Source organism: Canis aureus, chromosome 4, assembly GCF_053574225.1.
Source record: "Canis aureus isolate CA01 chromosome 4, VMU_Caureus_v.1.0, whole genome shotgun sequence".
In the NCBI taxonomy this organism is placed as follows: domain Eukaryota; kingdom Metazoa; phylum Chordata; class Mammalia; order Carnivora; family Canidae; genus Canis; species Canis aureus.
This window is the reverse complement of record NC_135614.1, coordinates 41,307,049-41,321,872: the sequence shown is the minus strand read 5'-3', so window position 1 is coordinate 41,321,872 and position 14,824 is coordinate 41,307,049. Positions and strand designations below refer to the sequence as shown.

The window sequence follows — 14,824 nt, the reverse complement described above, 5'->3', positions numbered from 1 at the left end:
AGCCAGTTTTACTATGCTGTTCATCAGTGTGGCCCCTGCAGCCAGCACGGCACAGCACACCTCACCACTTCTCAGACATTTAAAAACCCCAAGAGAACACAGACAGTGACTTGAAAAGAGTCGGGGGCCTTACCTCTTAACACAAATCCTGCAGTCCTTTCTGTTTCACTGTAACTATCTGAAGCTGCACAAGTTTGGATTCCACAATCCCCCAGGTTTCTTCTGGGACCTTAAGAACAGGTTTTGTGTGAGAAGCTGTTGAATTTTGTTCTGGACATATCAAGTGTGTGGGGCAAGCAGGATGCCCCTGGAAATGAGGAAGCTCTTTGGGCATTACCATGTGAGCTCTGTGAGGACAGGAGCCACATCTATCTTGTTGACTTTCTCCTGTCTCTCTGGAACTTGGCACAGTAAATTAAGGCATTGATGAGTTGGCTGTGGGAGCTAGAAGAGAAGAGGCCTGAACACAGACCCCTGAGGGCTCTCCCAGATGTCAGGGATAGTGGAAGGAAAAGGTGCAGATGGAGAGGATGCCAGAGAGTGGGAATGCCATGGAACTTTAGGCAGCCAAGACAGATCCAGGAAGGAAGGGACAGTTATCAGGTTCAGTGCAGAGGCCTGCTGAGGAGAGCCAATGGCATCTGGCCCTTAGTGACTCTCAAATGATCTTAGCTAGAGCAGGAAGAGAGACTGGAGGGGAGGCTGATATCAGAGGCCAGACTGCTGTGGGATGACGATTAAATGGAAGGTGAAATGTGAGGTTGATCTAGGCCAGTTATTAAGGAGTATGCTGTGTACTTCCAATTGCATTGCATTAAAAGGTACCAAATAACTGGTTGTCTTCTCTTCGATACTAAGGTTGATCATTGGGTTCAGGTGACTGTAGCTAGGTCCATTTATTAAGTTTCTGATCATTGCTAAATTCTAATGTTTTATCAAAAGATACACCATGATGTGTATTAGATGATTTTTCTAATTCTATTAGCCTTTCTACATTATTGTTTGAAATATTCTATAAAATAGAACATTGCCTTCATCAACTACTTGGTTACCTATAAATGCATTTGTACACAAAAAAGTGAGAGTAAGTGCTTTCCCTTTATTTGCTAGTTTTCAGAATAATAAATTGGTGGCCTAGTATATCCAAAGGTGTCCAAAGAGGCTGTTTTTGTTTGCTGAAATGTCATTATGAACTTACAGATTGCTTTATGTGTTTGATGTGTTTTAGCCATGGCCCTCATTAAATTTTTTTTAACAGTTTTACTTAGGTATTAATTGACATACACTAAACTTCGCGTAGCTAAAGCGTAGAGTTTGAGGAATTTAACATGTATACACCCATGAAACCATCATCACTATCAATAGAGTGAATGTCTCCATCAACCCTTAAGGCTTCCATGCATTCCTTTCTTCCTTTCTCCCCAGGCAGCTGACAATCTGCTATCACCCTAGACTAGTTTATACTTGTCTAAAGTTTTCTGTCTTCAAAAAGAAGCAATAGAAGGTATAACCAAAAGCTAGGGCAGCCCCGGTGGCACAGCGGTTTAGCGCCGCCTGCAGCCCGAGGCGTGGTCCTGGAGACCCAGGATCGAGTCCCACGTCGGGCTCCCTGCATGGAGCCTGCTTCTCCCTCTGCCTGTGTCTCTGCCTCTCTCTCTAGCTGTATCTCTATGAATAAATAAATAAAATCTTAAAAATAAATAAAATAAACCTTTAAAAAAAAGCTAACGCAAATGGTTACTTTTATTTTTAGGAGATGCATAAAAAATTTAAATATTTAGGGATAAATTTGACAAAAGAAGTTCAAGACCAATATATTGAAAATCATAAAGCACTGCTGAGAATTTTATATAGATGGACTCATACCATATGCACCCTAGTTTGTCTTTCATTCAGCATAATTATTTTGAGAATCATCCAGGTTGTTACTCATGTCAATACTTTGTTGCTTTTTATGCTGTAATTTGTCTATCTGTGTGCCCATTGATGGGTGACTGTGGCTGTTACAAAATCTTTGGCTATTACCTCACAGATTTGAAGATGTAAGCAAGGGTGTAAATTTGTTTTTAACACTACCCTCTCCACAAACATATTAATAAATTTAATAGAAGCCAGTGTCCTGCAGTTTGCTTTTTTCTGTTACTGTATAGAGACCTTCCTCATTCCCCTTTATAGCTATATCATCCTCTACTTCATGGATGGTCTGTAGTTTATTAACTGGTCCCCTTGGATGGACATTTAGATGGCACCCAGTTGTTTGCTATTATAGCCGGTGCTGTGACGAATAGCCCGCACATACGTCATTTTGTATTTTCATCTGGAATTTGCCAAATGCCATTAATGGGCCAAACCCTGCATGATCCACAGGAGGTTGAAGAACAGATCTGACTCATCTCAGTCTAGTAGGGATGGAGGACCCTGCAATCATCTTGGGGTGCTGGGCCAGGAGTGTATATGCCCACATTGCCTGGGGAGGTCGGGGAGGCTGCTTCAGGAGGGGCTTTCTGGAAGCTCTTCTTCTTCTTTGGCCAGACTTGGCTTCTGTGGGAAGGAGGAGAGGGGTAAAGACCAGGACTCTGTGGTCAGAAAAGGCATTCTGGGATGGGGAAGGTCACTGTGGAGGCAACTGAAGCTGAGAGAACACCCTATAGATAGAGATTTAGGGAGCGAGCCACAGGGATGGGATAGAGAGGGAAAATCATGCATGTGGTAGTGCTGCGTGCACGGAGAGTCATCACCCAGACCTCCACTCCTCCAGCTCCCCGTCTGTCTCCCTGTTTCAGGTAGGTATGTGGCACACTGGTTAGAACATATGTCCTGAAGCTAGACTGCAGGTGTTTGAGTCCTGGTCCTGCATCTTGGGGCAAGTGAAATAGGAGGAAGGTTGGGATCTACTGCACAGGTTGTAAACAAGATGTGCGCTATGTTCTGAGTGTATGGCTGGGTGCACAGGGGTCCCTCACAATGGGGACACCTGCAGTGTAGCTGTGCTGGTCATTATTCACCCTCTAAGCTCCTCTGTCTGGGCTGGAGAGGGAGACAGACTTTTTTTCCTTTCTTTTGGCAGAGGGAGGATTGGTGTTGGCTCATATTAGTGGTTCGAACATCAAGGACAGGATTCGGGGAGCTGTGAAAGTGATTCCAGGGCTCCATAGAACCGGTGCTTGTAGGATTCTCGCTCTGCCCATGCTTGGCTCTGATGTGTTCTGATTTACCTCTGTGTGCCCTCCGGCATCCATGCACACGTGCGCACGTGCACACACACACGCCCAAATAGTTTTCAGTAAGGTGGAAGAAATGAGTAGGTAAACAAGCACACTTTTCACCTAACTCCCTGGTACTTGGCACTGAAGGATCTGACAGGCTGGTGGGCAGGGGTGCACAGGCCAAAGCACCAACTAAAAGCCTCACTGGCTATTTTTGGGACGAATGACCCACCACTTCCAATGACTTGTTCCTAAATGGCGTCTAATTTCATTAAGCCTTGGAAACAGTGACATCACAAGCGCCTGCCTGGTAGCCGCCCACATATGGCGAACCACAGAGTGATCTGAGATTCATCTGCAAGAGCAGGGGAGAAGTGAGGTCCCGAGCAGCAAAAGTTAAAATAGCAAAGCTGAGGCATTCTGCTATGAAAAGAAATTACAGAAGAAATCCATTAGTCAGAGATTTCCAGAGGCAATTTCCTTGCTTGGGAGCAGGAGAAGACTTATGCATGTTTATTTTGGGTGAGGTTATGCAGCCATTTCTCACTCAGTAGGCTGGATGTGGCATGAAAAATGAATTTCTGTTAAGGAAATCCTGTATTCTCATCGACTTCTAGTACTAACGTCGATGTATGTTTTATCTTAAGGTAAAGTGAGCTAGGGGCATAGATTCAGCACATTTGATTAAAATAGTGATACTTGTACTTACCTGACCATCACAGTAAGCCACAAGTCCAAGTAGACTTCTCTTCTCTGTGGATCCCTTTGTCCAGATCTCTCCAAGTGAGCTCTTCCTTCTCAGGCATAGAGCAGAAGAGAGAGGGAAAGACTGCTTAATCCAGATTCCTGGTCTCTGTGGGGGCAATTGAGGCCATGACCATGACTTCACCCAGCGGGAGCAGAAGCAACTGGCCACCTTTCAGACAGAACACGGACTCAGTGGGAAAATGAGCTTCCCACATGTGAAGTTTTGCTCTGCATACAACACAGTTTCTCAACTTAAGTTCTCTGAACATTTGGGGCCAGTAATCCTTTGTTGTGGGGGACTGTCCCATGCATTGTAGGATTGTCAGACGCATTAGCTTCGCTGGCCTTAACCTGCTAGATACCAGTAACATCCTCACTCCCCCGGGTGACAACCAAATGTCTCTGGGGGCAGGGGGCAGGGGTGCAAAATTGCCCCTGGTTGAGAACCACTAGCATATGACTTTTCAAGAGCATGAGAAATAACAAGGATTTCATAAGTTTTTTATTGGCTTGTTTTTGTTTTAACTATTCTGAGTTTAATTATACCTTGAACTGGACAAGTCACTCTTCTTCTTGAGGCTTTGATTTTCCCATCCATAAAATGAATGGGTTGGATATAGTGATCTCAGAGTTTCTTCTAGACCTGACAGTGGACAGTGTTGAAGGCAAGGCCTGTGCGGTCTCTGTGTATGCATCCTGTCCTAGCAGGTAATAAACCTCTTGCCCACCTAGCTCCAGTCACTGGCTCCCGTTCTCCTGGCACTTGGCATCCAGATAGTCAGCCTTCCTTAACTCTAGCTGATGGTTCTCTTACTTTGTCCCCCTTTTCAAAGGAAAATTTCTCAATTTCCAGTACAAGGAACCCCTGAGGACCCAGCTTCTCCACTATCCATTTCATCTTAATCTTGTTAAGACCAGCCAGTAGATCTTATCTTTGCAGATTGATTCATCGAAGTCAGTTCCCCAAGGGCCTGGATGGGACAGGGCTGGTCAGCAAGAGGGTCCAGGTCCTGCCTTCGAGACAATCAGTCTAGTGGGAGGGCAGGAAAAGAGCAGTTTTTTGTTTGACAACAATAAAGAATCCACCTTTTAGCTTTTTCTGTTTGAGGCTAACCAATTCCAGTTCTTTAACCTTTTTGCCTAAGATGTATTTTCCACTGAAGTGGTCTTGGTTTGTCCCCACATTGTTGGGAAAAGCAGCAAGAATGTAAATCAGGCCTGGATTCAGATGCCTGCTGTGGCACTTCATAGGTGTGTGAACTTAGCCAAACCACCAGCCTTTCTAAGCATCATCTATAAAATGGAATAAAAGCCCCTAACTTGAAGGCTGGCCAAGAGAATTGAGTGAGAACATGCCAGCCACAGGCACAGCATGGGCTGAGCACACACTAGATACATAGTAAGCATCCCTTCCCCCTCCTCTACTCCCTTTACCCTTTCCTCCATTCTCTTGACAGTGGGTGGCCACAGCTAATCGCATCACCACATCACCGCAATGAGGGATTGACTAATGTAAGCCAGAGAGGACGGCTCACTTCCCAGCCTGTCACATGCCTGGGTTCTCACCAGCCTTCCTGTGGCCCATTTTCTTAGTGACATTAACTGCTGACTCACTTGGCTTATGGTCAGCTCTGAACCCAGGGTCTTTTTCAGTTTACCCCATCACCGCTCCCCAGCTTAGATTTATGGCACAGAATGGGATAATTATTAGAGAACATTTTGTTTAGGTGGCCCTTCTCAAGGAGTCAAAAGCATTACTAGACTGGCAACTTCATGAAGGCAAGGCCCATGTCTACCTTGACTACTTCCATTTTCCAACATCTAGAATATGGCCAGGAAGTACTTAGTAAATATCTGTTAAATGAATTAATGTATTTGGAGCTGCTCCCTATCTTCCAGGAGATTCCTATCTGCTCTAGGGCAGCATCTGTAGAAGTAGCAAAACCTTAAGATTTTAACTTACTAAGTGAGCTCTATACTGATTCCCACAAGTACAGAGCAGTAGAAGGACCATGACCTATGACTCAGACTTCGGTTTGAATCCCAGCTCTACTAGTCATGGGCTTGGTGACCTTGAGCAAGTTGCTTATAGCTTAGCCTTAGTCTTCTCCATGGAAAACTGAGGTATCAGTGTCTGCCAGGGTTATCGTAAGAATTCAAGGTGAATATGTAAATGTAAAAGTGCCCAGCACAAGCTGGCGGTGATCTTGGTTTCACATCAGTGACTCTTTCCAGAACACCTCTTTCCTTTGGTCACCATTGCCTCCTGTAGTTTGGTCCAAGTCTACCCTCCTCTCTTAGACCTTTGCTCACTCAGCCTTCACCCCCCCCCCCCACCCTTCCTGCTCCCAACAAAAACATACTCTTGACACCCAGCATAGTCAGCAAACATTTGTTAAGCCAGCACCTCAAAATCAGATGCCTACAGGGACCAGGTATGTGTGAAGAAAGCAGGCTGTGTGAGGTTTTTATGTGAAATCTCCCCCCTTAAACTGTTTTTCTTAAATTCCATTAAACTAAAAAACTTTTTTTAAAAAAGATTTTATTTATTTATTAATGACTGACACAGAGAGAGAGAGAAGTAGGCTCCATGCAGGGAGCCCAACGTGGGACTTAATCCGGGGGTCTCCAGGATCACACCCTGGTACGAAGGCGGCACCAAACCGCCGGGCCACCGGGGCTGCCCTAAAAAACTTTTTTACCTTTTTATCTTGCCATAATTTCTAGCTTACAAAAAAATTTACAAAATTAATGCAGAGTCTTCCCATATGCCCTTTACCAAAGCTTCCCCAAATGTTATTACCCCATCTTACGTAACCAAAATACCATTATCAAAACCAGGAAGAAAACAGTATACAGTAGTAGTAACTGATACCATGGATCCTATTTGAATCCTAGCCATTGTCCCACTGATGTCCTTTTTCTTGTCCAGGATTTAGTTGTCATGTCTCTTTAGTCTCCTCCAATTTTGGAAAGTTCTTTAGCCTTTACTTGCCTTCATGACCTTGATGCTTTTAACAAGTGCTGGCTAGTCATGAATCCTCATTTTGGGTTTGTGTGTTGCTTTCTCATGATTCATTTGAGGTTGCACATTCTTAGCAAGATCCCCACAGCGGTTTACAATGTGCCCTCCCCAGTCTGTCAGATCAGGAGGCACATGATATGTCTCCTTACCAGTGACACTCGCTTTGGTCACTTGGTTAAGATGATGTCAAGTTTCTCAACTGTAAAGCTACTCTTTTTCCCTTTGTAATTAATATGGATTTTGTGGGGAGGTACTTTGAAGACATATAAATATCCTTTTCCTTATCAAACTTTTGATTTATTCATTTCTTTATATAGATTTGTGGCTTCCTGTTTTATCCAATGGGTTATTATCTATTCCTGTGATTATTGACTGTAACGTTCACCTTGCCCTTTCTTTGGCTTGTGTCCCCATCATTCTTTGAACACTTTCTTGCTTTCTGACATAAGATACTTCAAGCTCATCTTGTGTTTTCTTTGCCTAGCCCTGGAATCAGCCATTTCTCTGAGGGAAGAATATTTAGAAGCCAACATTTAAGAACCAGATGCAGTCTGCTATCTGGCTGTCACTGTTCCTGGGCCTTCTCTATGGAATGAGCTAGGAAATACATGTGAATATGATGTGTATTTCTGTATTTGTGTACGTTGAAAATCATGAATTCACAGTGAAACCTCCATTTCCACTCTAGGACCACAGAGTTTATTCTATGTACCTCCAGTTCCCAACAGTGAGACACCTGGCTCCCATCCTCACTGTATTTACATATTCACATTAGTGCATCTCCCCCATCCCCACCCCGGGATCACTGCCAATTCTCCCCTCTTCACCCTTACTGGGTTCTGACACTGCCCCTAGCCATCCCCACCCCACCTCCTCACCTTGAGTGGCCTCTGAAACTCCCAGTTTGGGAATGATGGCTTATATAGTTTATAAACTGTGAGGCCCTTCTTAACCCGGAGGGGGAAGCTGGATTGAAAGCCCCTCCCACCTCTCCAGGTCCTCCAGGCTGGTCCCAACACTGCGTTTTCTCTCTCTCTCTCTCTGTCTCTCTCTCTCGGGTCATCTCTGCTCCAGCACGCCAAGTTCAGGTCCTCTTTCCTGACCTCTACTTTTGCTGTTCTCCCTTCCCGGACTACTCTCTGCCTCCACTCACTCTTCTTCTGTTCCTCTTGTTCTGTTCAGACATTACCTGCTGCCAGAAGCTTCGTGCATCACCCCAGGTGCCCTTCCATTTCCTTGTTTATTGATGAACTATAGGCAAATGGGGCCAAGTGCCGAATTTTATACCTGTATTCCTGGTGCCTAAAAGAGGACTTAGTAGGTGCTTGTAAATGTTAGATGAAAATTAATAATAGTAACTGCAAATATTCTTCTAATACTTCCTGGGAGCTGAACATAGTCCTAAGTGCTTTATATGTATGGAGCCACTTGGTCCTCACTGCTATGCTGTGAGGTAGTATCATTGCCCACACTTTACAGCCAGAGGAACTGAGGCACAGAGAGGTTATGTCAGTAATGTGCCCAAGGCTGCACAGTGTGGCATCACATTTGAGCCCACATTGGCTAATTCTACAGTTCACACACATTCTTACCTCTCCTGTGCCTAAAGGGGTCAGCATTCTCAGAATGGGGGAGGTGAGTAGGTCTGGATAATTGAGTCATATGGACCCCTCCCTCTCGACCACACTCCCGGCCCCAGTTTCTAGTGCCCCTTCAGGGCCCAAGAACAGATAACTGGTAGCTGAGCAGGCATGAGGGAAAGTGTTACCTTTTAACTTGGCAACCCCAGGAATTATCTTCTCCCCTGAGGTGTTAGGAAACCCAGCACGTTTCACATGCAATTAGGGTGAACGCATGGTAGTCAAATATCAGATCTTACGCAAGATTCCAAGTCATTGCGTTGAGGTTAGCAGGGTGCTGACAGCTTTTCCTAGTCACTGAAGGGGAACCACATGCCAACTACTGGTCACACCTAAGGGCTGAAGCAGCCGGCCTCTTCACCATTCCAAGTCCTGCCTGAGAGCTGAGGAACACCGTGTGGACTTAGAGCTCTGTTGATAGAACTCCGCTTTGTGAGAACTGTCTGCTCAAGTTCAAGTGACAGGAAGGAAGCCAAGTGTGTGAGGCGCCTCCTCTGTGAATGCTTTGTAAATCCACCACAGACATTTATTTCCATTACTCCTCTCAGTGGCCTGGCAGGAGCGGCGAAACCTAAAGTCACATAGCAAGGAAGACAAGCTCAAGATTTGAACCCAAGGTGGTCTGATTCCAAGGCCTTAACTCTTTTTTTTTTTTTTAAGATTTTATTTATTTATTCATGAGAGGCACAGACAAAGGCAGAAACATAGTCAGAGGGAGAAGCAGGCTCCCTGCGGGGAGCCCAAAGCAACACTCGATCCCAGAACCCTAGGATCACGACCTGAGCCAAAGGCAGACGCTCAACCACTGAGCCACCCAGTGCCCCTTAACTCTTAATTGAATAGCTGGCCAGCATTACACCATGTTTGTCTGCCTCCCAAACCCCAAATTCTTCTGCTGCCCCCAGGATCCTCGTTTGCTCTGATGGGACCCATATGAAAGAAAGGAATCTGCTCTGTATGTGGGGCGGAAAGTTGTGTTAGATGGGAGCCAGAGCTATAGTCATCACAAGCTAATTCTGAGACCAGGCAGGATTTTATGTTAATTTCATGCCTTGGAGTGAAGAAGAATCTTTGCCAGCAGGCTGCAGGAGCTGGGGCAGGGGGGAGTGGAAACAGAAGGGGGAGAGGGAGGCAGGAAAGGGAAGAGGGGGAGGAGAGGTGACGCTGGGCAGGAATGCAGTGCCGTCATGGAACTCAGGAAGGACTGTGCGTTTCCCTATTTCCTTCATCAGAGAAGCCCAAGACTTGGGTTCCGTTCATTCCACAAGTGCTTACTGAGTTCTGCTATGCGCCAGGACAAAACCTAACAAGGTCCCTGCCCTTGTGGAGGTTCCATTGTGATGGGAGGGGGGAGACCAACCTAGAAACATAACCAAATGAGGGTCATCTCAGGTAGTTCTAAGTGTTGTGAGGGAGTACTGCCAGGGGGTGGGGCAGAGTCCCATCAGGGGGGTGTCTGGCAGGCCTCTTGGAGGAGATGGCCTGAAAGAGTGGGAGAAGCTGGTTCTGGGAAGAACTGTGGCTCACTGACCAGGTGGCTGACACCATCTCCCCTGCTGCCTGAGACATGCCCCTTGCACCCACCTCACCCCTGTCCCCTTTTGCTCTCCGCAGGTTTGACATCTACAGGAAGGTGCCCAAGGACCTCACGCAGCCGACATATACCGGGGCCATTAGTGAGTAGCGTCCTTGCCATTGCTCCCCTCCTTCCCCCCCATTCCATACCTGGGCCTGCTCTCCCTATGCCCAGCTGCTGAGCCAGAGAGGAAAGGAGAGACGAAGAAGAGGAGAAAGGATGGGCATCTTGCCAGCCCTTCATAGTTCCTCATCTCATCTGTCCTCACCATAATGCTGTAAGGTATAGGCATCGTCTGTTTCTGGAAGGATACACCTGGAATCATCAGTAGTAACTGCCTCTGGGAGGAGATATGGGGGCTCAGGGATCATGGGGAGACTGACTTTTCCCTTTCATACCCTTTAGGCTACTGGAGTTTTTGACACAAGTGTGTTTTTACTCATTTAAAAAAAAAAAAAAAAAAAAGAGTAATTGTACCAGATTTTGGTTTCTAAATGCCCGTCTTCAGTAAAAGGATCTAAGTGTCCTTGAAGAAATAGCTCATTCCAGGGCTGCGGCAGGCAGAGTACAGAATAAGCGTGGATCAGCTTGAGGCCAAAGAAAGCAAAGAAGCACCAAAGGAAAGAAAAGGCTGGAGGTACATTGACACAAAAGCAATAGGAAAGAGGTCCGAGACCAGCATGGGCAGTCTGAGTAACTTTCCTGTGGAGCTATGCAGAGATAGCACCTCAACCAAGTGATGAAAGTCGACATCAACCAGTGAGAAGTCTTGTGGGTGTCATGTACCCCCCAGTGGGATGTGATGGGAAGGGCACCTCACCTCCAAGGGATCATCACCCCCCAAAAAAGGACAAGCCTATTTAATCACGAGAAAACACCAGACAGTCCCCAGTTGGGGGACGTTCTACAATACACCTACCAGTACTCTTCAAAAATGACAAGGTCTTGGAAACCAAGGAAAGAATGAGGGACTGTGTCGATGGATTCAAGACTAAGAACACAGGAAGACTAAAGGCAAAGTGGAGTCCCAGGTCAGGTCCAGGAACTGAAAAGAAGCATTAGCAGGGAAACTGGTGAGATTTGAGTAACATCTATAGCTTAGTTAATGGTGTGTTCAGGGTTAATTTCTTCATTTTGACAAGTGTGCCATGGTTGTAGAAGATGTGCACAGGAGGAGAAGCTGGTTGAAGGGTGGATAGGAACTCTCTGTACTATCTGTGCATCTATTATTACTCAACCATGAGAAGTTGAGTAAAAACAAGCTAAAAGTGCCATGCAAGCAGGAATACTTTATAGCCTCATATTCTAGATGAGAAAGTGGGTCCAGAGAGGTGAAGTGACTTGTCTGGGGGTTCATAGCGCTCAAAAGGTAAGCTTGCCTGACTCCTTCACCAGTGCTTGGTGTGGGAGAGAGACCCTCCCATGGACTGTCCCGTGAGCAGGGCCCTGGGGCTGGGCAGTCAGGTTGGAATCCATTGCTACTTCCCAGGGTGCACCAGGGTCATGGGGATGACCCCACCTGGTCCTGCCCAGCCCTCCCTTATTGATGTTGTGGGTACCTTCTCCACTCCTGGGTCTCCACATCCCTGGGGAAGGGAATAGAGCAGCCAGGTAACAGGATGCATGTCCTGCAGGCTTCAGGTCTGGCAGAGCCGGGTTCATTCTCCCATCTAGTAGCTAGGTGGCCTGATCCTCAGTTTCCTGATCTGGGGAATAAATGAGTTCATACCTGTCAAGTGTGAGATATGTTCTGAGACCTCAGTGCTTGGACTACACTCTTCTTGTCATTGACCACCAGGAGCCACCAGCCTGTGAAGGTCTGTGACAGCAAATGCTGTGACGCTTGGTGCCTGGGTCCCCAGAGAGGATATTCAAGGCACGTCAGAGGCAAGGGTCTTGTTCATTTATCTGTTCAACTAGTTTATGACCCTGGTGTCCTGTCCCCTTCCTCCCACCAACCAGGAGTTCAGACCTCTGCTTCACGGCCTCTAAAGTCTCACCCTTGGGGCAGCCCTGGTGGCGTAGCGGTTTAGCGCTGCCTGCAGCCCGGGGTGTGATCCTGGAAACCCGGGATCGAGTCCCACATCGGGCTTCCTGCATGGAGCCTGCTTCTCCCTCTGCCCATGTCTCTGCCTCTCTCTCGCTCTCTCTGAATGAATAAATAAATAAATCTTTAAAAAAAAAATAAAAATAAAAATAAAGTCTCACCCTTGTCAAGTGTGTGTAACAATCAGATCTGTATCCTCCTAGTATTTTTAAAGAATAAATGCAGGCTTTGGTATACCAATATCCTTGTTATAAGCAGAGATGGGAGCATACCGTCCATACCACTCTTCCCTGCCCTTTTTTCAGCTGACACATCCTGGACACCTTTCATACCGACACATAAATGGCCCACTACATTCTTCCCTCCCGATGTGTCTGGCAACCCACCGTTGCCATCATCTGTGCAACCCATGGTTTATGTAACCAGTCTCCTGAGGGGTGGACATTCTTTTTTTTTTTTTTTTTTTTTTTTAAATTTTTATTTATTTATGATAGTCACAGAGAGAGAGAGGCAGAGGCACAGGCAGAGGGAGAAGCAGGCTCCATGCACCGGGAGCCCGACGTGGGATTCGATCCCGGGTCTCCAGGATCGCGCCCTGGGCCAAAGGCAGGCGCCGAACCGCTGCGCCACCCAGGGATCCCAGGGGTGGACATTCTTGATTCCCATTTATTGCTATTGCAGACATCCTTGTCCATATATTTTTATATCCTTGTATGGTTATTTCTGTAAGGTAGCTTTCCTAGAAGAGGAATTACTGGGTCAAAGGGTATGTGCGTTGTAAAATTTAGAAGGTACTGCCAGATGGCCCTCCAGGGATGTGATCTGATTTGCAGCCCCAGCCACAATATGCAAGACAGCAAATTCCTTTACACAAGAGGGGAAAAGGCGTGAGGCCTGGGAAGCTAGCCCCTAGCTACTATTTAGTGAACAGATTATTAACTGGGTCCTGGGTCCAGATCCCGTGCCAAGTGCCAGAATCGTGTGGATGAAGGGGCTTTGGTCTTTGTCCTTGAGGAGCACACGGCCTCAAGGTTTGAATTCTGCCTCCTTCACTTACGTGGCCATTTGGCCTAGGACAGATTCCTTGACTTCCCAGAGTCTTGGGTCTTGGGTCCTAGGTCTTATGTTCCCCTTTGCTCACAGCACGGTTTCCACTCACACATGCTCTCTAGGGGACACATTCCTAACGTCTACTGCCTGAGTCAGTTTCAGAAGAAGTCTGGTGTCAGAGAGCCCAAACAGAAGTCTGGTGTTAGCTTCTTGCCCAAACATGGATGGAAAACCTTCATCAAGCCTTCAGTATCACAAAGGCCTTTCTGGTTGAAATACTTCCTACTTGCCTTCAAGTATGTTTTTCATTCATTCATCCATTCATTCAACAAATGCTTATTTCATGCCTCCTCTGAGCGAGGCACTGTGTAAGAACCTGAGGCCACAGTGATACTGAGTCAACGTCTCTGTCCTCCTGGTATGGGTAAGTGGTAGGGTGAGTAGTCACAGAGTATGTATGATCAGGGCTATTGGACACTTGGGTTTCAGCTGAGCAGACTCTGGACTTAACAAGTGTCTACCTGCTGGGTTGACTGGCCTTGAACAGAGCACAGATTCCCAAAAGGAGCCTTCCATCCCTGTCCCACCACTTCCAATCTGGATGGAGTTAGAACTTTGGGGCCTCTTTGCAGGGTTGGGTGGGGCAAGGAAAGCAGTTAGAAGAGCTGGATTGGCCTAAGTCAGCATTAACCTTCAGAAATACCTCCCTATTTTGTGACTATTCATTACATCATTCAGTGGGTTGCTGGGGCTTGAGAGTAGTTTGGGAGGGGTGAAAGTGATCCTGGAATGTGGGTCCTACATAATACTGGAAGATTACAGGGGAAGGGTGTTTTCCCTGGCAGTGGGACTCTTTATCAGGCATCATAGCTGCAGTTTGCAGGTGAGAAAGGAAAGGACATGAGCCAGGAAATCGGGATCAGTGGCTGCAGGAGTGCAGGGGATTTATCTAGCAGCTGGGAAGACATTTGAAATTAGTTTCTAAAAGCAAGGAAACATCCCCCCTCCGTATAAACTGATGTGGCATGTATTTAGAGATAGGTTGCTGAGGAGCAAAGCATGGTTGAAAAGGATGTATACATTATACTGTTGTTTTCGTAGAGAAAAAAGGGATTTGTACATCTATGCTTAAACGACTGTAGAAGGATGTGAGACCATAATGCTGATACCTCTGGGCAGGGGTCTGCAGATGAAGAGAGACTCACCACACTGCTTTTTTATGTAACTTGACTATTTTTCTTATCATGTGCATGTATTACTTCTTCTGAGAAGAAAAAAAAAAAGAACGAAACCATTTAATACTGCCCCATATAGCTTTTACAATGTTTGAAGAATTGAAGAGTCATTCTAGGATCCCATGGGTTGGTCTGGTTTTAGAGGTGTGGTGGGGACTCTGGGGATGTCCCTGTCTTGCTTTTCACTTGGAGTCCTAGATCTTGGGGTTTCTTTTCTTAGGGCATTGCCTCTAGAATTCACTCATCCCAGGCCTGTGCCCCCATCTGCCTTCCAGTGTGTTCCTGGACCCAGTGTCTT

The 14,824-nt window shown here is 46.3% G+C and overlaps 1 protein-coding gene across 1 annotated transcript in view; it reads left to right on the top strand.

Moving 5' to 3' along the window:
- Positions 1 to 14,824, top strand: part of ERGIC1 (endoplasmic reticulum-golgi intermediate compartment 1) — a 102,573-nt gene that overhangs the window by 36,657 nt on the left and 51,092 nt on the right. Inside the window, exon 3 of the mRNA XM_077895519.1 lies at positions 10,233 to 10,294. Coding sequence (XP_077751645.1) covers positions 10,233 to 10,294 — 62 coding nt within the window. The remainder of the gene's footprint in view (positions 1 to 10,232; positions 10,295 to 14,824) is intronic.